Raw genomic sequence first — 24,631 nt, forward strand, 5'->3', positions numbered from 1 at the left:
TGGAAGTTGAACTTCGGCGCATGTTAACTCTGGCAACGGATAGACGATCAATACCTCGACTGTTCTGTTTTCTGCTCGAAGCATGCAGCTACTCGTGCCGAGCGATTGCTTCAAGTGGTTGCTTCTTGCTTAGAAACTTCTTTAATGTAACAAGATGCAGGAGCATGTTGCCTACCACTGATTGGAATAATTTAGACCCAGTTGAAGGAAAATGAAACCATTCTCTTTCAATCATCGAGTCTTGCTTTTTACTTCTCTCGTTGCAACCATTTTGATTAAAGGTGGATCTGTAGCTTTAACTCTAGTTTCACTATACGAACAATTGTCGAAAAGAAAAGCTGGTATTGCCCTTGTAAGAACTTAAAATATTTTTTTTTAGTCTAATCGAAGAGCGTAGATGCAAAGCGCTCCATGCAATGTTGGTAAAATTGAGCGGTGCGCCGTCTTGACATAGCTGTTGGTCGGGATGCTAGCTTAAACTATACTGCCATTGTCATGGCTCTACCCCACTATACCAAGTTTCGCTACGCCATCAAATTACGCCATTCGGAGGTGGCAGCCCCTAAAGATTCGTCAAAAGCGCAAACCCGTCGCTTCGGGAGCCGCACGCGTTAGGAACTGTAGCATTGTCATGGGAATCTGCTTGCCATTTGACTGGTTAAGGCCACACTTATATCTAACTTGACAATGGGCTTTCCTCGCTTGATCCGAAATATCAAAGGCGCGACCTGCTGCTGATAACAATAAGCCAATTTTGATTATGCGAGAGGCGATACCGCCATGTCCTGGGCTGAGGGTTTCAGAAGTGGTAACTATAGCGCGCCTCGACTAGACGTGGTCGGCGGCAGTGCGGTCGTCTAAGCAGTTACAAGCACACATCATGTACAAGTACCTGTGATATTTTATGAAGAAATTAATTTAGATTGTGACTCATAACGAAAGTGCACACGCTTTCGGATGCCAGCAATGATGCTGTTATAGGTTTTTTTTACAATAAGTAATCTTCTGGGTTTGGACTCTTCTGGCCAGATTGGGCAACTGATTTTGCGGACCCCCATGTATTCACGAAAATGAGTGTGATTGGGTGTACACATCGCTTGCAGTACATTGCATTGACGTGCTCAACCAATAATCAGCCCGAAAAGCCGTCTTATTTTTTCATTAAAAATTGAACTTTTGCTCCGATGTAGAGTTGCCAACGACAGCAAACTTTGGGGATTAAATGTCTAGACTAACTGTATTGACAGAAAATTTAATTAGTTGAAAGCCAAAAAAGTCACCAGTACCAGTGTGAGCATGTGGGGCTTATAGCATGTTACTGGGAAAATGCCAATTTTCAAAGCTGGATGGATATATGGCATCCATGAATGGACGCTTCCTGAACGAAATCGTATGGACGTTATCCTCTCATTTGATAATACCTAAACCGTGTTATTGGCATATGGCAAACGACAGCGGTGTCCGACCCGAAACATGCTGACCATTTGAAACCCTTTGGTAATAATTGAGTTTGCACAAGATGGTCACATCTGTTCCGAGGACCTCTTCATCTGTGGATGAGAGGGTTGACAAATTGATTGTTCACTACTTTGGCATTAAATCCATCTGTCAAGTATGTCTTCCCAGTGGTTCCGTATGCTGACTTGTCTATTCTGTAACTCGATCAATCCCCGGGTCAATGAACACGTGGAAAACATCTCTCGGTGTACACATGCGATGATGAACCAAAGTCATTTCTCATGTTACCGACTCCGTCGATCATCACCTTTGTGCACCGGATTTAGTTCAATCAATCTTTTGAGTCGATGCTTTCTCTTGCGGGCATGGTCCTGTATTGGCAATACTTGCCTTCTGCATATCAGAAGAATTATGCGGGTAGTAAGACTCTTCTTGTGTATCTTTTAGTTATGACTGTGTACGCCGTGCTGCATATACGTGATTGACTTCTGCAAGATTGGACTCAGATTCGACCAAAACAAAATATCTCACAAATTAATGGACTTGGACTTGGAGATTTGCCAGCGATTCCGAAACACTGCTGTCAACGTGAGTCCACGTGTCAGGACAAATAGAGTAAAAAACACAAAAGCACATCTCAGTGGTTGGTCTTTGTTGGCTCATGGGACAAAAGTTAGTTCGGACTCGCGCATGTGCTGCGCGTACGCACCTGTTACAACAGTGCACTCAGATCCCATAGGCTAGCTCTGAATAGATGATGCTCAGTGCTCTGGGTTTTTTTTCCAGAAACATTTCCATAGCCGCCAATAAATGTTGTGAATGTGGTTGTTGTAGTGGCCTTTAGCATCACTACTTCTCCGCCTGGTTGCTGTATTACCACTCTCCAACATCATAGCGCTACTGTGAGAGTATAGCATTATCGATTTCTCCCTAGCATTGCTTTCATTATGCAGACAGTCAGCTACATGGTATAGACATAGGTGGAATACATGAATACTAATTTCTGGCCCAGAGTCAAAATTTACACCTAAACGATGGAGTGACCAGTGTGGACGTTGGAGTGACTGGTGCCGTGGAGTCCGCAGGTTGGTCGCCTATTCCATAACCAAGGGCACCAAGGGACGCACCAGCTAAAGGCCCATCTCGTCCCTGTATATCCTATCAGTGGCTCGTCTCGCCTCGTTTTCCAAAGGGTAAAGGACTGACGTGTTGCTTCTCAGCTTCTGAACATTAAAATCTGGAAAGTCACCATGGCTCTTTATTATAATTGCATTTTCGTGAGGAAAAAGACATTTGGAATCGTAAGCTTTTCGGGAATATAGCGCGCTTCTACACTAACAAAATGTGGTAAGTCTTATCATCCGTCATATTCAGTCGTCAAGCGTTAATCTATTCTACGCCCTTCATTTCACTGGTCATTCGCTTGACGAGCTTCTTCCTGGTCTCCTTCTGGAGGTCTCGTTCTCACGTCCCGGCTCATGTTTCTCAAAGGAGTGAGAGCAGTTGAAAAAAGCGGGTCCATCAGAATACTTGTATTGATGCCTCATCAAAGATTTGTTGCTTCATGCATATACAACGCATGTATCGAACACAGCTACAGTGACAGTTTAATATAGCCTACCTACGTGTCGGTCATCTAATAATAACTAAATATTGCCTCTGATTACTAGTAACAGTTGTCCGAACAAAAACTATTCATATACATAATTCAATATTCATATGCAGCAATTGGATGTCAGTCATATTATATTAATCTTGACATCATTATATAAGTAATGCAAATACTGAACGGTTTACCATCGAGTTGGTTATGCCTGTAAGCAAAATATGGCCTGTTTAACTACCTCTGAATACCGTTAATGACAAGGCTGTCAAATACATCCTGCAGTTGATCCGTGGAGCAGGAAATTACAGATTCATGGCTGTATATCGTCTTTGCAAATCTAGAGCAAATCTAGAGCAAATCTAGGTTATCTTTTATTAAATCAATTCGGTTATTCTGGATACATGTATGTACATCTTGACTAGAAGATAGTAGCAGCACTGTTGTAGTTGTATTATATTCAAGCTTGATTGCAAGTTCAAGTTTGATTGCAAAGGTGACAAACTATAGGTCGTAGTACATGTTTATCCAAGCTTGATTGAAAAGGTGACCATATGATAAAGCATCGCTGTAAGTTGCAATATTCAAGCTTGACTGCAAAGGTGACGATATCAAAATTTATACATGTATCTTCTTCGATGTGACAGTCTGATGTATGGTGGTAATGGGCGGCGATCTGAATACTGTAAGAAGAAGAGGACACAGCAGTGGATGAATCACTACTGCTCTTCCCAGCGATGATACTCAGTCTTTCATCAAAACAAAACTGTTTTTGGTCCATTAGCTGTTCTGTGTCAGATCTGGTGGAACCGTTTTCTTGCAGTAATCCTAATCCGTTATGGCTCTTAGTGCTCTGCTGGCAGGTCTTGTTTCCAATGTCTTTTATGTCCTAGTCTGAGTTAGATGTACTTTGATCTTATTGATACTGGTATGATTCAGACTCTCTTCTAACGTTTTCTTCTCTTCATCTTTTTCATATTGTTCCGAAACGGTGGCTAGGCTAGACTGATCATCATATTATGATAAATAGTGTTCTTCCCAAAGAATAGTGTGTTATTGGGATGGCGAATGTTCTCGCTGATGGCAAACTTCTCGTTGAGGTACGCGGGATGCAATATGCTTTAGCTACTCGGGTGGTACTGCAGGCTTCTCAAATCCATTTTACTCATGATGGCTGTCAATCATATCAGCTATTGTTATATGCTTACAGCTTGTAATAACCAATCGATAGTACTCAATGGCCACTGCCAGGTCAGTTGGTTCCAGATGAAGCACAAAGGATTGGAAGTTGGGCCTAGGAATTAAGACAGCTGGCTGCAGGCAAAACTATTTGTTATTGATATGACTCGAATGAGCGGTGGTGCATGCCATCAACATTTCTTGTTAGATGCTTTAGATAATTACTAAACGGATATCGGTTGCGTAATAGACAAGGCACGTACATGTAATATGGGAGTCATGGTTTCGACATATGATAGCCCCTCGTTTTTACCTTTTAAAACGTATTCAAACAACAACAAAATTATTAAAACTGACGTAAGCAATTTTTACGAAAATGAAAATTGTCGGTTTTGCGCAAGGATTGGTCAAGAAGAAGCTGCGATAATCCTAATATCACTGCTGTGACTCTGATCAGACTGTAGAGAACATGTTTGTCGACGATTAGTCAGTCATTCTGACGGGCCGGTTGCCAGAACAGCCAGTCGTCCCACACCAACAACTCGAGCACGTTGCCAACAACCAGCAATGCGTCATTCGATATCGTTACTAAATGGTAATTTTGTTGCATCGAAAATCAACATGTGTCTCACCGATGTACTCATTTTATGAGCGAAATTATCATGAAATTCGAGTAGAGTTGGTTAAATCCGAAGCTTCTCCTTTTCGGGAGACGATGCATCTGTCACGTTTGAGTGGGAGCCTCAAGAAAACTGCCGAAAGTCATCCACCACGAACATCAATTCCTCACTACAAGTACATGTAATTGGTATTGTTGATCTGTTCCATCTGTTTTTGATGTCATTATATTGATTTCTATGTCTTTGTACGATCTCTGGCGCCGAGCTAGCCTCATACTTTCATGACTGCAGTTGTAGCCCCGGTACATTGCAACAAGTTATCGCTATCTTATGTCATGGACGAGAGCATGCTCGATGAGTCCCAAGGGACCACTTCTGCATGTTTCTCCATCTGAAGCAAAGGCAAAAACCACTTAATAAGTGGTACTTGATCTGCTCAAAGAATGCAGCATCAACTAATGGCCGTTTGCGCATATCCTCTGGACAAATTCATGAATAAAAAAACCCAACATGTTCCTCTTCCAAAATCAAGTGAACACCTTCCTACACTGCCGTACAATGACGGCGAACCAGGTTTCCAAACAACAAACAACGTGACGGACCATATCGCACCAACAGCACGAGATGTGAGCGATATTCTCATGGTAATTTCCCCATTCATGGGGGCAGGAGCGGCTCATCAGTCTTTCTTTCATATCGCACCAGATTCTGGGGGCCATCTGCATTGGTCCATACAAAGCAGTAGCCTTATATTCATGAATCTGATGGAAGTTTCTTTTCCCTTCATATCCGTGTCATCTCTTAAGTGATTTTGTTTGTGTTGGGGACACTGACTGACCTAGTCAAAAATAGCGATGATTTGTTTTTTGGGACCTATAAACGCCCATTCCGATTTTCAGAGAGACAGGATGTACTAATACGCTGATCATGGCGGTTGGTAGTGTAATTTTCAAAGTGCCATCGTTGGTAATGTATCTCGTGGATCTGTTAGCTGTTGCAATTGTCGACTAACCCATTCAAGGAGAGTGTTGTCTTAAAAGTCCGGTGATGTAGCCTGTTGCGATGCCCTGGATTATTTCATCAGTACGGGAGAACTAAATGATGTCGTCCTTGTAGATGTATTAGAGAGCGTGGCATGGACAAAGGTGAGACAAATTTGAAACACCTAATTGAGCTTGACCGTCAGATTGAAATACTGAAGGAGATAACGCTAAAGTGATCTGCAATGCATCATCAGCGACAAAACCTGCTTTGAACGACCAGGCTGCGGATTTTAAAGGTCGGAGGACATCTCCATTTAAATGATGCCCATGCTGGGAGAACCAATCTAATGAGGGGATTTCATAAATTCTCTGGAGCTCCTCCATATATACATAGGTTGGATATAATGATGTCGTCCGTGTAGATGAATGTATGAAGCGGTGGTCATGGTGATGTGGATCAAAATTGCATCATGTTCGCATCTGCGGGTTCATTCAGACAGCAGGTCAAACCAATTCGTAATTTATATTGTGTGCACAGCTTGTTCCCCTCGAATGCATGGGCAAACATTATGAGCCTCAGCTGGACTAACTTCAAAATTTCAGAAAAAAAGATCGGTACCCGACGGCTTATGTCTGCTTGAGGTTAGAAAAATACAAATTGTTTTCCTTTCCAGTTCCTTGTTTGATATGGAAACCGTTTTGCGTTGGTAACATGTTGCATTCATGAATAAACCAAGAGTCCTGAGGTGAAATTCATTCTCTATAGGGATTTTCGGATCAAGCAGAGTTGCTCTGGGTTTTTTTTATCGTCGACTGATAATTCTTACGGTCTCTGTTACCTCATTCTTTAGATTGAGGTTCCATCGTACGGATTGGATATTAGTCTCTGTCTTTTCTTGCCCTCGTCTTCAGGTTATGGGTGCCCCTTCGATCGAGGTGCTCCACTGTAGCTTGAAAAGCTGAACCATACCGGTTCTGGTAATACTAAAGAAAACAGGAAATATACTACAATTGATATGATTTAAGCTCGTCTTATGGATTGTCCCAAACAAATATAGGATGGAGGCGTGATATTCAAATGAAAGAATTACTAACGAATTAAGAGAGAAGGATAAACCGTCTGAACATAGAATATGTTTACTCTCAAAGCCTGCTTGGCCTATTCACCATATTTGCTGACCGTTCCGTAGAGAAAAGGTCTGGCTTATCACGGAGGTTAGCAGGGCTACGCAAATAGGCAAGAGGGACATATACACCTTGCTAATCTGTGCACCAACTGAATGTTGTAGGTGGACTTCCATTCTATTCTGCTGGTAAGATTTCTTCATGATTTATGGAATACCTTCGAGCTACGACCACTTGTTGATAGCCACCTTGAAGGCTGTTTAATTTCACCTCAGATGTATTCACCTGAGGTTGCCAGTTATGGCTATTCAACAGGTGGGTCTCTTCAAGTGGTAGAGTATCACGCTAGCATTGCTTTAAAGATCATTGTTTACCACTTACATGTAGGTAAACAACTAATTTTGATTGATAGGCTATTCGTTGGGGAATCTGTGCAATCATTCATGGTTTGTTGCTTACAGTTATTCGACATTTCTCTTCCTGTATGTCCATGGATGTCAGTAAAGCTTCGTTTTGACTAATTCTATGTCGCGGTTTCTTGGGACAGCATATGTATATCTTTAAGTACTAACAACAAACTGAACCTAAGGCTTGAACCATGCTTTCACTTACCATTATGGTTTGGCGCCATCACGCTGGTGATGATGCTATTTGGCGCATTGAATCATGTGATTGCTCTCTCTCTCAGTTACCATTGGCCGGTTCTGATACGTACCCCATGCCAAAACACACAGGCATGTGGTACACAATTCACGGTTGTGACGCCCATGGCTGTCTTCTTGGGAGAGCTACACCTGTACCACAAAACTGCACAGGGTTTCATCATTCAATCCCACATTATCAAATGCTTTTCGTAGTTTGTTACCACCACTGCTGATTGACGATACGTCTGCATGCCTTGGCGATTAGATCATGTCTGAGAAACTAACTGGAGCATGCACGTCTGCGTGTTTACCTCATCAGGAGCAGGTGAAACGCCAATTAGTACTCGGCGGAAACATTCCTTTCTCGTTCTTTGGCTCTTTGATACACGAAATAAAAAAAGAAGCTTTCTCTCAAAGGCGGACGAGATCTGAGTGTCGCATGGTCCTGGTGTTAGTTTCCGATAGGCAGATGGGGAGGTGAATCATCGTTTAACGCATTAAACGTTTAATGAGAATGTTTGTCCATATACACGTAGTCCTAATAATCCTCCAGTAAATTTTGTAACTATCAGATGTTTCTGCTGCCTGATGTCTAGTCGTATGGACAAATTCGAGCTGATAAAGCACGGATTAAACAAAATGATAATCCCATTAATCAACTTATTTTAAAAAGTGGCAATATTCCAACTCTAACTGGTTCATCCATTGAAAAAATCCTCTCTTTTTGCTTGAACTTATACTTTTAAGTGTGATGATGATCCGTTCGTAATTCGGCGATTATGTTAAATGTTGCTTACTCATCAAGAGGAGCTAAAGCGCCGGCCATGTCGTCATCGTCTTGTTAGAAAGTTCGAGTTATATCAGTATAGGCCTGCCCAACCCCATCTTGACACTCAGGGGAGATAACGGACCGAGTAACTCTAATGGTTCAGAATGACCCAACCCGGTTTCAAACTAGTGAAGACAAGCGTAGTGACTGGAACTTTGGCATCGTGGATATTATACGCACTGTGTACCAGTATGAAGAAATGTAGTCGTCTCATGTCATACCTTCTTCTCAGTAAGAATATACCATTCTCATATCTCCTGATACTGTTAACATCATCTCCTATCTGTCTCAGAATTGATGTTCTTTTATCTCAAGCTCGATACATTTGCTCAAACTGATAAATTCACAAATAATTGGCTCATGTTCGATGATCATTCGCGACGTAACCAGATAAATCGCTTCCTCTTTGATAGAGAAACGATACAAGAGACATGTCTTTCGTATCTTTATATCAGAGTTGTTGTTGTTGTCGTCTTCGTCGCCCCTTTTTTCATGCACGACCTCGTTGCGAAAAGGGACGAATAATGGACAGGTATTAGATCAAGGATAGCTTATTCTGGCATAAAAGGACCCATTGCAAGGTAATTAGGTTGTTGAATGGTCTTCTTATACCAGGAGGACTACCAGTATTAAGAATCTCGATCTGGGAGGCTGTTGCCGAGTATTTCAATTTCCACGTCGGAGCGACTGTCTAATACTAGGATGACATCACCCGACTGATTATTGGACTTTGGTGTTTCGAACTGGTCAGTACGGTGTACTGTCAATTATTTAGGTACTTGGCTTAAAATTCCTGTAGTTACGAAAGCTGAAGATATTCCACTTGACTTGGCCCATAAATAACATAACTTGAACTAGACCTGTCATTTTTATTTCACTTTATTTCACAATTTTTGATTTATAGGAATTCTATTGGATTATAACAGATTCTTAATGCATATTTCCGTATTATATAAAGTAGGCCTATGGGCAATTCAGGTCTCTGAGAGAAGTTGTCCTCGAAGGAAGCTTTTGCCTGTATTTGTCCCACGGCCTGAACTCGGTCAACCAACATGGGCGATTACTCAAAACACATTAGAAGAAAAACAGTAATCAGTTCGATATTATGTTAAATCAACATAATTTCTATTAAGTATATCGGCAAGCATTAACGTATTAGTGCTCAAATCGTTTCGATAATGACTTTAAAAGTTATGTTATACGTCTCAACGAGAGCGTAAATCTGTTGGTTTTAACCTTGCTGTGAAGAATTGAGAAAGTTCAAAACGAATAATAATAAAGATAATACTTGCATTGATAGCCTAGGGGTATTTTGACATAAAATAATGCCGCCATTTTCAGATTATAATGAGCTGAGGGATCTAATAAGAGCTTTTCTACAGATCTTAAAATTAGTGGAATATATAAGTATTATGCTGTACTTTGGAACCCTTGGTTTACCCACCCATGTTTACAGCTTTGCGGGATTATATGCCTAAAGGTGTTATTGTGAAATGTCGTCTTCGCTTTCCCACAAACAGAACGGAGCTACTCTTAGAAAGTTTGGACAGGTTTGTGAGTATCTTTGTTCATCTCTGCCCTCGTTTTAGTTGGTCTTATGTCATTCTTTGATTTCTAAACTGCAATGATGAAAAGTTCACCAAGCCGGCTGTCTCCGGGTCACGAGTTAGTCATAATGTATACCACCGCTCAAATCTCTGTAGTTGCATGATTGGTTATCGCTCAAAAAAACATTGGCGTGTCTGTCTTTTTGTGGGATAGGAATGATGTGTGACTTTTCATCTACCATTCCTACAGTGAAGTCGATCAACGCCAAAAATGCTGCCCCTGTTTGGGATACTTTCATGACCGTCGCCAACAGGCGGTTATCTCCTTGTCACTGATGTAATCTACTCAGACCGGGTCATACCCCATTAATACTCAATATATACAGCTTCCTAATGTACCATCTATGTCGGTCACCATGGAAACCGTATCACCTTAGAGATGAATTTGATTCCTTGATTTTGTTTACCACTGGGCGAATCCGATTTAGTTGTTGGGTTGTTAGCTGTGTTCACAATCGGATGGTTAATGAACTCGGCTATCCTACACTGTTGGAAAATCAATAGTGAGGTTAGATTGTTCTCTGTGATACTTGGTATACAACAGCGCTAACTAGAATAGATGTATATATGATACGATACAGGAATGTGCTATGATACATGTGTAAGGACACGCAAGGACAGCGTGGCGCTCAGTTGATATGAAAGCAATTTCCTTACGATGTAGTGCGACCCTGCGCTTACCCCGAACTTGCATCCATTTGTCCCTCAATATAGCTACGGCCCTGCATTGGATACCAATGATCTCACTACTAGTTGTAGACACCGAAAGGCTGAAAACCTTCCGAGTCATTTTATGTCCGATTCTGAACCATCAGAGTCCATCGGTCCGTTACCTCCCCTCATTAGTGTAACGGAATCCGAGTCGGCGTTTGAGGGTCAAGATGTTTATGTCCTTGGATAGTTACTTAACCAAGGACACGAAGCAGACATGTCCTGCTATTTTGAAACGAATATTTATGGCTTACACTTTGATATCCATATCCCATATCTCATGGGATTAACATTAACACCAAATTCATAATGATCCACGTAATGCATTCCTAGTGTCAAGTACTGGTCATTCTTCCACTCCTTGGTAATGTATAGCATTCTCACTTCTACCACATCCATTTTTCTTCTTCAGCTTCCACGGTAAAATGATGTTGCAGAAAGCTATTTATATTTTCCTCAATTCACTGTTCGTCTTCCTCCCAACCAACATACATTGTACATTTGCATCATGTTTTGGATCGTAGATCATGAATGTATAGATTCTTTGCCCCATTAGTTCTGATCGAGACTTGTTCGGTGCTAAATCATCTAATTCAGAGCACATCTGATTGGCTCTTTTAAAAATCAACATGTCGTTTATTGTGTCAAAGTCTAACAGATGACATCCAGCCCCGCATCTTCTACATGACGCGTAATTATCATTAATTGACCCATCATAGTAATAAGTATTATGAATGACATTGGCTACACAACTTGTTTGGCCGTTAAATACGAAATGTGATATACCAGTATGAAAAAGTGGGTTATTTTCACTACGTTTATTAGAGATAATTAGACCATGTTGTTTTTGAATACATTGGTTAGTGGCACTCTGTACGTAACCTACATACAGCTTGTCGTGGCTACGAGATGTAATAGGCCAATGCACCGGTACTGCCATGTGCTTCGTTTCACCAAGTTTGGAGTTTCAGTACATCAAACACATCCAAGGTAAGAATCTATTTCTCTTTGGGTTGCTTAAAAGTTTCACATTTGATGGTTATCAAAGTTTGGGAACAATTGGCCAGACTGTTTATGCAAATAATGCTGTCACCTGCGCCAACGTTTCATCCTTTGCCGCTACAAAAGCCGACTGTATGTGGCCGCAGGCAGATACTAGGCCAGGCACAAGGTACTTCCACCGCATGTTCAGAGTGGCAGTCGTCATCGCGGCCAACGTATCTTGATAGAAGCTATCCAGCGTCACCACATGTTGACAGTGACCATCGTCACCACATGTTGATAGTGACTATCGTCACCAAATGCTGATAGAAGCCATCGTCATCGACCATCGTCACCACTCTTTCGAATGTGATGTGACTCCTCCGGACGAGGCTCAATGACAAATCGTAACACTGAGACGACACCGTCTGACACCTCTGACCAGCAAGACAACTGAGATTTTCTCCAGTAGGACGTCCTGTTTGTCACAACTATAAAAGCTGACATGATCGACTTCATTGATCGTTTCAAAATGGTTATCTCGTGTTTTTCAATGTGAAGAATGGCGTACAATCAATGTAATTTGAAAATTATCCTCAAGAGGTTCTTGAGCAGTTAACTTAGTCATACGTGCTCGTCATTGTGATCGCCATTCACCCAGAGACTAAAGGTTTCCACATTTGAACGATGTCATGCGGACGTGAGGGGGCACTTGACGGATCTTGTCTGTCAGACGAGACAACACGTTTTAGGAGATTTGTTTCACTGATTTTAGCATTTAAACCTCTCTCAAGCCAGGTACCTTTGGCGTTTTTCCCATTTACATCTGACTATAGTGGTGGAGCAGTTCTAACTCTCTCGGACAAGTTTTGTGCCAGTTCTCTGAGATAGGGTATGACCAGTGTCTTCCGCATCTAAAATCTCTCATATTCCATATACATTCTGAGATTGTAAGAGGCAGTCGTGTGATTGGAATCGACCAAATAGTCCGTTTCTTCAATGACCAGTCTTGTTTTTTTCACGTGGATTTACTCAACTCATCATAAGATGTACACACATTGTAGGATAATACAGATTTACCCCTACCTAAGACTGAGACTCGCTCAAGGATATAATGATAGGTCTTTTGGACATGTCTAGTTCTTTGGAAATCCATTGCTGTCACCTGGGACTGCGGAAGGTCAATCAGGAATTAACTTGTAAAGGTGATTTGCCCAATATACAAGTAAAGTCTTCGAAAAATTTGGTTAAAAATGTGTTGGTAAGTTGATAATTCGACGGTATAAACGGACTTCTGTCAACAAATCACTTCAGACGACCCACTGACCCTCTTACCCCACTTGCCCTTGTGAAGACCCGTACCCTCGGCGCCTGCCCATAGCTTAGGCACGGTCAATGTGATGCTAACCTTATACCTACATTCCAGAAAATTTGGTCAAACCTAAATGTAGCCGCATCATTCCCAAACGCATTCCTTACTATATTGGCAATCAAAAACGTAAGGCGTAATACGTTTTGTGGCAATGTATAGGCGTCTCCATCACTATCAAAATCGCCATGTCAGTATTGGCTCCTCCTGAGCTAGCGTTCAACTATCGTTGATGAAGAATCTTGTTTCAGGTGCAAAAAATTACATGTCAACGTAGGTCGTCATTAAGCCTGTTTTATGCACTCTAGTTTTTTTATGGATCAGATGTTTTGAATAATAATTTGTGAATCAATGAATAACTAATTAGATTATTGCATATCTGAAGGTTCATTTCCTTCCCAGAAGGAAGTACTATAGTATATGTATGTCGGATGGATGATGACGGGGTTCAGTGCAATATTGTGTACATGATATACATGTACGCACGTTATGTTATGTATGCCTGTTGGTTAACTGCATGTACTGCAGAATGTAGGTATGTTTGCAGTACGTTCCATCATATTATAGGAGTTCAACCTGGCCAATCAGGTCAGCAATCAGTGCAATAAAATAACCATGATATTTTTGGCTGACGACAACACCATATATCATATAGCTTCGTCAAGCTAACATCGTGAGTTGTTAAGTGTATATTGTTGTGCATAGTGCTATCTATCAATATGTCTATTCGTGATAAAGCAATGTTTACCAAAGTAAGGCAAGACCATACATTTCAGGCTATCCCGCCACATACTGTGCAAATGTACAATGAAAAACAAATTGCGACACTTTAAATATTTGAATTCGAATGGGCTATCGCTCTAAAAGGGCGCACATTCAAATAGCTTTTGGCCTCAATTTTGAAAGTGTTCTTTATACATGCATAAGTTTTTATGAGTTTTTAAGTTGTTTTGAAATATGTTTTATTTTGGGGTCTCTCAACATGCCGTGTGTGTCTCAATGATAGAATCGCGCCTCAACTTTTCTTTGTCATATAAAAATGAAAGTAGCGTGACTGTATAGTTTCGAAGCTTTAAGTTTGTTTACCTGGACAATTTTGACTGATTGGTGAACGACCATTCTTATTTAAACATCGAAAGGCCCCAACATTGATAATAAAGTGGCTATAAAGGTCCATGTGGTTTAAATTCTTTCCCATATAAGGCACAGTAAAGTATTGGAAAAGGTTCATAGCCCATCCCTTGTCGGTGTTTCTGAAGATATCATAAGTCTTACAACTCCAAATTAAAACATGATAAATCTCGACAAATAAAAGACCGCTTCGAGCAAATCGATTCACCGTATACATATCTTTTCCGTTCTTTGTATCACCTCAATACTCTCCTTAAATTAATGTTAAATGAAGTGGACGGTGCTTCAAAGACATCATTAATCTTCTAAGTGCATGGAATAATATTCGTATGGTTAGAAATAATTTGAGTTTGGTACTGTAGACACTTCTATAAACCGTTAAAAAGTTATATGGGATATCCATGATTCAATTCTGTCACCCGACTACATGTATTCGCATCATATTCTGTGACCGAAAAGTTGCATGTAGTGCTTCGTACCATCTGTACAGGACCTCATGACAGGTGATGAACTTGGCCAAACTCTATGAAAACTTATTAAATCCTTCTGTAAAACATTGGTTGATACAGGAAATGACACTCTTATTGTTGAAGTGCCTTTGTTCAATGAGATGACAGTGATGAACATTTGACAAATACTTCAACAGTTCAAATATTTATCATTCATTATGTAAATTGTCATTGCCGATGTAAGTGTTCGGTCAGTCTGACAGATTTACGATATGGCAATAATGTGTCGAAGTGAAATTCATTGATTTCCTGATACGTTTTTGGTTCTCCTATTGAGATGTCAAACGCCAGAACTCAAGCTGTGAGTTTCCGTTTTTAGAGACAGTCTATTACAGTTTTTTCAGGTTTCATCCCTTAGTTCTGTAGAATTCTATAGTTTATTTTATCCTTTGCGTACGACGGAATTGACCGCAGTCTCATCGGTTGGCAATGTTCAACTATTTGGGATTAGAAAAGGTGTCTCCGACAGGTCTATCATGTTGAAGCTCTTTTTCAAATAACATTTGTTACTAGAGACGAGAAGTTTTTTGCTGCTCTTAACTGCTGTCTCTAATCCATAGTTTTGTCTTCTGTCATTCCAGATGTGAAGTAATTTAGGAAGAGACGTCATCACGCCGAATGAAGATGGCGGACACGTCGAGTGTGTGCAGTGACCTTGACAGCGGGATCGGGTCATGTAGCCCGACCAGCACGGGTCCGGGCACTGCATACATTCCAGAACACAAGTCGGTACAGACATTCCGCAACACAGAGGATTACCTCTACGCCATGAAAGAGGATTTAGCAGAATGGCTGAATTGTTTGTACAATTTGGAGATCACTGTTGACACGTTCTTCAAGAGTTTGGACACAGGGGTACTACTTTGCGAGCATGCGGCACACGTGCAAGACATGGCGGAGGAATACAGAGATGAGAGTGGCGAAGAATCTCTAGATCGCATGTATGATGACTTCGGCCAAGGGGGATTATTATCTCGTAACAGTGATCTCAGAAAAAAGATGAAAATCCCGGACAAGGGTCCAGTTTATAAAAAGATCGCCAAACCTGGGACTTTCCTGGCGAGGGATAATATAGCAAACTTTATTGCCTGGTGTCGAGCGCTTGGAATACCCGATGTTCTTTTGTTTGAAACAGAGGACCTGGTGTCAAGGAAAAATGAAAAGAGTGTAGTACTTTGTTTGTTGGAGGTTGCCAGGCAGGGGTCCAAATTCGGTATGCTGGTTCCATGTCTGATTCAGCTCGAACAGGAGATTGACGCTGAGATTCGGGGCGAACCTCCACCACCCCCGCCACCCATGAAGCCAAAGGAACCTGAAGTATATGTACAAAAGAAAACCTGTGATATGAGGTCTCTGGATGAAATGGTAAGTGGTTTGTAGGTACTTTTATGATGCTTATGTGTCCGATGACAATACATTGTCATTGATAGTCTTGGCTCTTTAGGTCCGCTGTCAGCCTCTAAAGTTCCGCCGCACCTCCATTAATTCAACTTTTAAAACGTCGACTGAGATGCGAGTAGCAAATCGATGATCATTTAGACTTATAAAGGACTGATTCCACAAGAGCTGATTTGTAAAAAAAAACTGTCCGTCTCCGACCTTAATGTGAAACACGACCCGGCTAAATCAAATGAAATATTTTATGGGCAGTCTCTGGTTCATTAGTTTGTCGCTGCTATGTAAACGAAATCATCAATATATCATACAATGTCATACGGTCCTGATAATGAATGAAAATGCTAATTGAATTATATAATAATGATTTAGTTGCATTATTGGCGTATAGAGCATCTGTTGGCTACATCTGTTCACGAACTACTCTCGACACGTATTGCACGCTCTTTTCCCCACGCGACAGTGTTACATTTGTTTTCATCAGCGTAAACCCCTCCCGTCCTCCCATTCCTATAAAATGAATGGATATTTGATGTAGGATGAGCTCCGATTTCATTCAGCTTTTTCAGTCGTTCTGATACGGTATATGAATATGTCATGTAACACTCTATCTTATGTAATGGGATGCTGGCAGTCGGAGTGATGAGTGATGTTCTGGCGTCTGTAGAGCGGATTTTTAGCGCAAGTGTCTCTTATAGACTGGGACTGCAAACTCCCAAGTGTTGAATTGCGACCTTGACAATACAGGGTACATTTTTACTCACATCAACGCAAGCATAATTTTGTGGTTCAAAATTGAAAGCAATGCTGCTTCCGCGGCGAACTAGTTCACAACAAGTCATTCTACTCGACGCTTTCCGCCTTCATGCTTCTCATTATACCCAGACGTAGAAATCAGCTGTCTTGCCAATAATATTTGACATGAAGTCACAAGCGTCAGCGCCATGCCTATTCAACCGATTATCTAGCTACTGGTCGACGAGCACTGCCAATACCGACATCATGCTGTATCTTTGGTAAGAAGTCAGTAGCATCAGGTCCTTGCCAATATTGTCAACCGATTAACTCGCAAATAGCTCCGAAATCGTTCGACCAACGTGCCTTGGAGCAACAGATTATCGGGAAACTAGATTACCAAATCATGTTGCCTAGGTGAACCGTTTCCAGAGTAACGGCTGGCAATGTCACTCATGTTGGTTTTTGCTTCTTAGAGGAATCGGAGGGGAGTCTATTGGTGTTCTATTGACATCGGAATAGAACCTATTCTGATTCTCCTTAGTTTTCCTAAAGATGCCGGCTGAGATTTGCAACTTTTGCCATGCACTTACCCAGTATCCTTGATATGAAAACAAAAACTCTAGACATTTCCAGTTGACCACTGATGAACGAATAGAAAATACAAGTTTTACATGAGATCCGAGCATCTTGGTCGGAGAGGGTTCTTATTCTACCTAGACCGGTGACGACCAATGATTGGCAGAAGCAATATCATAGTATGTTCAATTCTAGACATTGACTCAGTGAGGTCCAGGGAAAGATAAACACCATAGTATACATATTCACCCTGTCTGATACGCTGACCTTACATCTCACACCTTGGCCCTACCTTATCAACAATCAATAAGTATTGATAATCCCCCAGTACGTGTTGATTGCTTTTCAATACGTGATTGAAGGATACACTGCTTATCTGGTAGATTCCTTCTCGCTTGCACATCATCTTGGCTCTTTTTGCAATTGCTGCTGACTGAGAGTGAAAATGCCACGAAGCTCATACTGCATTTGCTGCTTCCTTGTCGGTAGCGAGAGTACCACCCATGATTGATTGCCAAATTTCAGTGGCATTGGTACACCAAAATATATGCCAGTGGCACTTTCTCCTCGATTTGATTGTTCTAAGCGCATTTACGACATTAAATATTCCTGTAATGTGCCCATTATCGTAAAGAATACCTGCACGCCATTAATACCAATCAAACGTGTATTTGATTTGGTCGCAATATGAATAATTGGTTAACTTGTCCGAACCTGCAGGTGGTTAGCCAGACGGCAACTGCAAGTAATGTTATTACGTACAGAACAATAACAGAGAGATATCTTCCTTGAAGTTATACTATGAAATAGATATAATCTTCAAACCAGAGTCGTTTTTCTGGGACACCCGGTACTCCTATGGGAAAGCTACAAGATGGCTAACCAGATGTGTTCGCATCAGATTGATGTTAGCATATCATGTGCAGTATGCTTCTGATCTATTATCAGACTCCACGGATTCATGTTTCTGTTTTGGTTGTACAGCCAAGCGGAGTTCAACATAAGGTACTTTTTTATACCAGTGAGTCATTCTGTATCAAATGGTCCTCAATATTAGAGTGGAAAGCTCAGCTTACTCAATGCACTGAGAACATTTTGAATGATGTTGAATGCACATTTTATAGTGTGTTGGTACACAAAGCTACATCTGATGGGGTCGTCAATGACAGAGGTATATATTGCCTCAAGGACAGTTGCACAATCCCTAACAATCGCTGCGAAATTCAGCTCAAGCAATTGTGTTACACTTTCCTTACTACGTGCTTTAATGATAATCAGCCCTCTCAGGCTCGTCCCAAAAATTAATTTATTTATTGGACGGTCCGTCTCCCCTACCGTCCAAATGTGAACATTGACTCGCATACGGAATGACTTTGATTTTCGTACGACAAAAAGGCCAACGAAGGATACGCTGTAGAGACATCTACTGGTACGCTTATAAATGAGTAAAATCAGGAATGGCACGATAAGAGAGACAACTAACAACATGTATGAACGGACTAATAATTTATTTGCAAATAGTTACCTCAATCAATAGCATAATCAGTAACAACCATCGTTAATGAGCAATATTACGGAATCGCTCGAATACCACGCCGCAGGTTACCAAAATGCCTCACTGGCCTTTACTTAGCTTGGGCTTTGATGAGGAAAAATATCATAGGTAATAACTACATGTAGGTAACTTTGATAATGTTTTCGAAAGTTTGCCAGATGAGCTGAGCAGTTAACAAGACAACGCGAAAGAGATCGTTCTCATTCTCGTATCAATTGTTAAGGTGGAACGCTTGGATTAGTTGGGCAAGATGATAGATAACTCACACCAAATTTTCAATCACATACTTGATTGTAAAATGATCCTGTTAAACAGCAGATTCATCGTTCTTTCAGGTGCGCGATTTGGTCAGCCAGTGTACGTGCCACATCCAGTTTCCCGTCGTCCGTCTCGGTGAAGGCAAGTACATGGTGGGAGAGAAAGAGACGCTGATATTTGTCAGGGTGAGTATTTCAGGTACCCGTTCAAAGCTGGCTGCCGTGTGGTGTTCAAAAGTGCCGTGCTTCTACATGTAAATGTTCGCCCGTATCGTATACGCGTCCCGATCGCGACAAACAGCCTGAAATGTCCGTGGATATCAACCAGAATGGTAAGAAAAGTTCTCCAAGATTAAATCAAGCCGCCTCATCTGAGCTCTATACAGCGTTATCACATGTATCTCAAACCTCATCTGATTTATCGGAGTGTCGTTGTTTTGAAGTTGTGACAGCGTATGCGATTATTTCGAATGGCCGCTTCGAAAAACTAACATCGCCATACATTGGTATAGCTTAGCCAATAGGTATAAATGGATATCCTAGAACGTATAAACAGAGGGCGTAAGTTCGGCACTGGCTTCGCTAGGGAATTTAATGATATTTCATTGACTTAAAAAATTAAGCGATACAATGTTACCACATGTATCCTCCATAGTACTATGCTATAATTGCGCGATTACCGCCATTTGGTGTCAAGGCTAAAAAAAAAGAAGATTTTCAATGAGTAATAAAATTTCTATTCATATTTCTTTGTGTAGAAAATCAGTGCATTTCAATGTAAGATAATCTCTAAACCTATTGAAAGTGAGCACGAGGAAATCCGTATTCGACAAATAGATCATATATTGTAAGATATATATTAGCTTTATTTTCTGTCTATACATTCATACACCATTGATACCGTATAAAGCAGGTTGGAGCAGGTCATATACTTACCGGAAAAGAAAGGCCGCGAAAAGTACTTGTACGTAAATATCCCTAAGCCTACTCTGTTCTAATATTTTGTCTGCACAGACCTACTGGTCATTTACTTATCGTGCACTCGCGAGAGCAGAATAATATTTTTCGGTGGGTATAATTTTGCGGAGGTGAACACAAGAAATCGTTCGATCCAGAAAGTTCTGTTCAACTATAGTATGTATACGAGATAGAAACTCAAAGGCTAGTTGGATTACACCCATGTTCCAACGACGATATTTGGAATCGCAACGTGTGTAGTATCCAGTGGTAAGTTTCGAAATTCATGCGGAAGCTGAGGAATGCATTGACACCTATCGCGGAGCAAGTATCAGCGCAAACGTACAACTTGATGTGAATATCGTAGTACATTTTCACATGTAGACGTTATACCATTCCCCATTTGGTGGTCATCACAAAAGTCCCTTGTTGTTGCTCAATCTTTGGCGCAACGATCAAAGATGGTAAAGAATAGAACAAAATTTGATATCCGTTTTATGCGAACATCAAACTGCTTTGCCTTTTGATCAAATAGCAAAATAATTGTCACATATCGGGTCTCATATGTCATTTTCGGTCCGCTAGCTTTTTCAGTTTGACAAGTACAACTTAAGTATGGCACATTACTCTAATGTAAACAAAACCTGCCAAAACAAGCTTTATGGTGGAACTATTGTACAGTGAGATAATCCTTATATCTTATAAATGTGCACGCCAAATAACAGGTCGAATAAGTCCTGGAGTTGGCACGAAATGGTCTCCTTTGGATATATAATCTGTGGCAAACGATTGTGAAAACCGCAATTGTCTGTTTTTTCTCTCGATTATGAATTCCGTGAGGATTTGTGATTTTATAGGTAATGGAAAATGATACGGATTTGCGAAAAACTGAATTAATGGTGGCAAACCCATTTAAGAATACACTTGAACCTTTTGCTCCATCCTCTTTTGCAGATTCTCCGCAACCATGTTATGGTCCGTGTCGGTGGTGGCTGGGATACATTCGGAAACTACCTCAACAAACACGATCCTTGCAGGGAATGTAAAAATCAACGAATCGTAGGTAAGAATCATTCTGAAGGGAAGGAAATTCGATGAGACAAGCACCGAATTCTTCATACCTTTAGCTTAATTATCAACTGTCCTAAAACAATCGAAAAGGTATTTCTTAATGGCCGTACGAACTGCTTTGGCGGGTAAACATAAAGAAGCCCACCCATTTTGATAGAGAATGTTGAGTTATCACTAGCTGACGCATGGCTGAGAGAGATTTTGATATTATGGCCGATGGGAATGTTCGATAGATACTGGTACATGAACCTTACGAATCTAGCTAGCATGCATCCTGCCTTTATCACCTAAGCTGGCAGCTATGAGAATCGAATAGTATTTGAAAAAGCTGGCAGTTAAGAGTTCACCTATAACCGCTTGGGTAAAGCAGTGAAAGTCACATTTCGATGTTATTTTGAGCCCGGAGCTTGAGCAGTTTTAGAGAATATAAATTGATACCTCACTGTCGCTGTTGGTTGTCTCACCAGACACCGCGAGGGTGCAGCGGTCGATTCACCCCAAAACCCCTAGCTAAATGTGGTATCCTAATTGAAGCTCAGTTCTCAACTTAATATCTCTCGAGTGATTGATGACGCAAACAACTGACACTGCAAGACTATTGATTATGCATGTGAGATCGAATGTATTTTAAGATAAATCAATGTTCGATAATACACACGCTCCTTTAACTCCAAAGCGATCAGTTGACGCACTGGTTTAGTTTTTTCAATTTCGAATCCACGCTCTAAATGTCATGCTGTATAATTGCTTCAGCAAGATATTTGATTTTGACTCAGCATTCATGAAAACTGTAGGTGTTTTGTGAGCGTTGAAATAACCTAATAGGTGAATTGGATTTAATCAATTCATTCCCTTTTATTGCATTTTGATGATAAACTTTGGATTAAGAAACTACCTATAAATCACACGTCTGATAAAATTAATACACTTATGATATTCGGGATCTAAAATATTTGTCTATTATCGCCACACTTGTTGACTCAGTGAGGTATTTAAACATGACCATTCAAAGGTTCATGGCAAGCACACAATATCATACTGTACGGTAGGCTTACAATAACATACGTTCCTCTGGTCTATTCTTTGATTTCATACAGCTTATACATTCTTTAAATCCCGCTATAATTTTTACACGTGATACCAAGTACCAAGTATGTATAAAGACGTGATACGTATGGTGATATATTTGGACAAATATCTCTCGAATTTGTATTCAGTGATTCATTTTGATCTTACATGTAGATCACTGTTATGACCAGTGGGGAACTTGGCGCATAATATATCATGTATTCGGTTCCCAGACGAGAAAACAATATGACGATTATTTGCCAACTTTGTCGAATTCCCATTATTTTCTTATGCAGTACGTTCTTAAAACAAATTCAATTTTCTTATATCTTCAGGTAAATCCAATACAACAACAGCTACTCCCCCTCAGTTTTCCAACAAAAGAAGAGGAAGCGCTCCGCCACAGTCTCTCAGCGTATTCAAGCCCAAGGAATCGCCAAGGTAAAAATAAATCAAAATATTTACGGAATATCATCTACTAGCATTGTACCCGTGGCGCAGGCAGGTTCAAATGGGCTATACCTTGAATAGATTGAATTGCAATGAAAATATAATGCAATATCAAAGGAGCAATATCGAATAGACAAATTAAACCAACCATTTGTCCACAGACTCGGACCCTGTGGCGTGCTGTATGCGTGCATATAAAAGTAAATCAATTGGTCCGAATGAGATGATGAGGCAATGTGAATATACCTCGTTCCTTAGTCAGCAATATGCCCCTTTTTATACGGAGATGAAGGAGAACCCAGATAGGCCTTCACATGTCGGCCTCCAAATGGCTCGGACCAATTGCACTATCACTACTAAAACTTTAAAATGCGTGCTCCTCCTACATGTAGCATGATCTCGGGCAAGGCACTTAGTCGACAGGCAAGCTAGAAGTTCAGCACCGTGAGCAGCTCCTTGATAAGGCCATGCCAAGTTCAGAGTGCCTCTTCAGATACATCAAGTTTTGAAAGCTGTGGTGAGCACATTAACATACCATTGTAACCTTTAATTTGAAAATCCCTTCATAATCAAGGGCTAGCTCTGGCTAATACAGTACCAATATACGATAGACCATCAATTTGACCCCAGCTCCTTACTGCGGGAAAACCCAAGTCCAGCAACCAAAAGTATCAAAATACATTTTTGTTTACATTTGAACTGCACACATGCGTTTGTTTACAATTTCTTTCCCGCGAAATCTCGAAGATCAGGTGACCTACAATCGTGGATTGAAAATAACATTAACCTTGGTTCAGCAGGTCAACACGTGTACAGGCTGTTCCAATCATCCCCCTACAGCCGGCCGTTCAACAGGTAGTGTTAGTCACCCCACAGGGAGTGCAGGTGATTCATTAATCCCCTGCATAACTGAACAGCAATGGCTTGGCTTCCGTGAGTGATAAGGAGAATTGACCGTGTCCGATTAAAAATCCCTCATTACTGCTCCGCTGAAGTAAATTTCCGAAAATAAACATGACGTTGCATCAGGATAACATATCACCTGCAAACGTGCAAAATTTCGAGACGAAACACGACCCCCAAATGGCACTTTAGCGAGCCGCCTTATAGTATTATGATATAGATGTAGAGTTACATCACGACAGTGAACCATCAGCAGTGCATTGCTGGTACCATGAATGAGAAGAGAGCTGACTAATGTACACTACATCAGCAGTGCATTGCTGGTACCATGAATGAGAAGAGAGCTGACTAATGTACACTACATCAGCAGTGCATTGCTGGTACCATGAATGAGAAGAGAGCTGACTAATGTACACTACATCAGCAGTGCATTGCTGGTACCATGAATGAGAAGAGAGCTGACTAATGTACACTACATGTGTAGTTCAAGATTTTCGCTAACGCTTCGTAAGCCCCAAAATAGTGTGCAATTTTATGTTGATATCACCCCTCATCATTGTGATATCTGCAGTTTGCTCATGGCGGACATCAGCAATTACATGTACTCATGCAGGGAAATTAAGACGAACTGAAAATAAAAAGTAGTAATCATACAGAAATAGAATGCGCAACAGATAATTTATCCTAGTATAACAAGCGGCTTCGGTTACCATGGATACTCTTATCAATAATTCTCTCTGTAGCATATTCCGCCATGTTTATTTTACCCGACAACTTCGGTGGTACTGCGTATGGTATCTTATCTGTCAGTGGCAGGCGCTAGCTTGATCTCTCAATCAAAATAATGTAAATTATCTTCGGGACAATCCCGTAAGTGACGTGGCGTCTGGTGTTAGTGTATGTGCTTATGCG

The 24,631-nt window shown here is 40.9% G+C and overlaps 1 protein-coding gene across 6 annotated transcripts in view; it reads left to right on the forward strand.

The window, feature by feature from the left end:
• LOC135482897 (serine/arginine repetitive matrix protein 2-like) overlaps window positions 1-24,631 on the forward strand; it is a 32,916-nt gene that overhangs the window by 3,353 nt on the left and 4,932 nt on the right. For 2 of the 6 annotated variants that reach the window (XM_064763376.1, XM_064763375.1), the window contains exons 2-5: window positions 15,331-16,114; window positions 19,349-19,456; window positions 21,182-21,290; window positions 22,702-22,807. In XM_064763376.1, the coding sequence (XP_064619446.1) occupies window positions 15,368-16,114; window positions 19,349-19,456; window positions 21,182-21,290; window positions 22,702-22,807 (1,070 nt within the window). In that variant the 5' untranslated portion in view covers window positions 15,331-15,367. Of the gene's footprint in view, window positions 1-2,346; window positions 2,806-11,660; window positions 11,750-12,548; window positions 13,002-15,330; window positions 16,115-19,348; window positions 19,457-21,181; window positions 21,291-22,701; window positions 22,808-24,631 lie in introns of those variants that run through there. The other 4 variants (XM_064763374.1, XM_064763378.1, XM_064763379.1 and 1 more) reach the window with 4 other exon arrangements.

Source organism: Lineus longissimus, chromosome 2 (genome assembly GCF_910592395.1).
Source record: "Lineus longissimus chromosome 2, tnLinLong1.2, whole genome shotgun sequence".
Lineage (NCBI taxonomy): Eukaryota > Metazoa > Nemertea > Pilidiophora > Heteronemertea > Lineidae > Lineus > Lineus longissimus.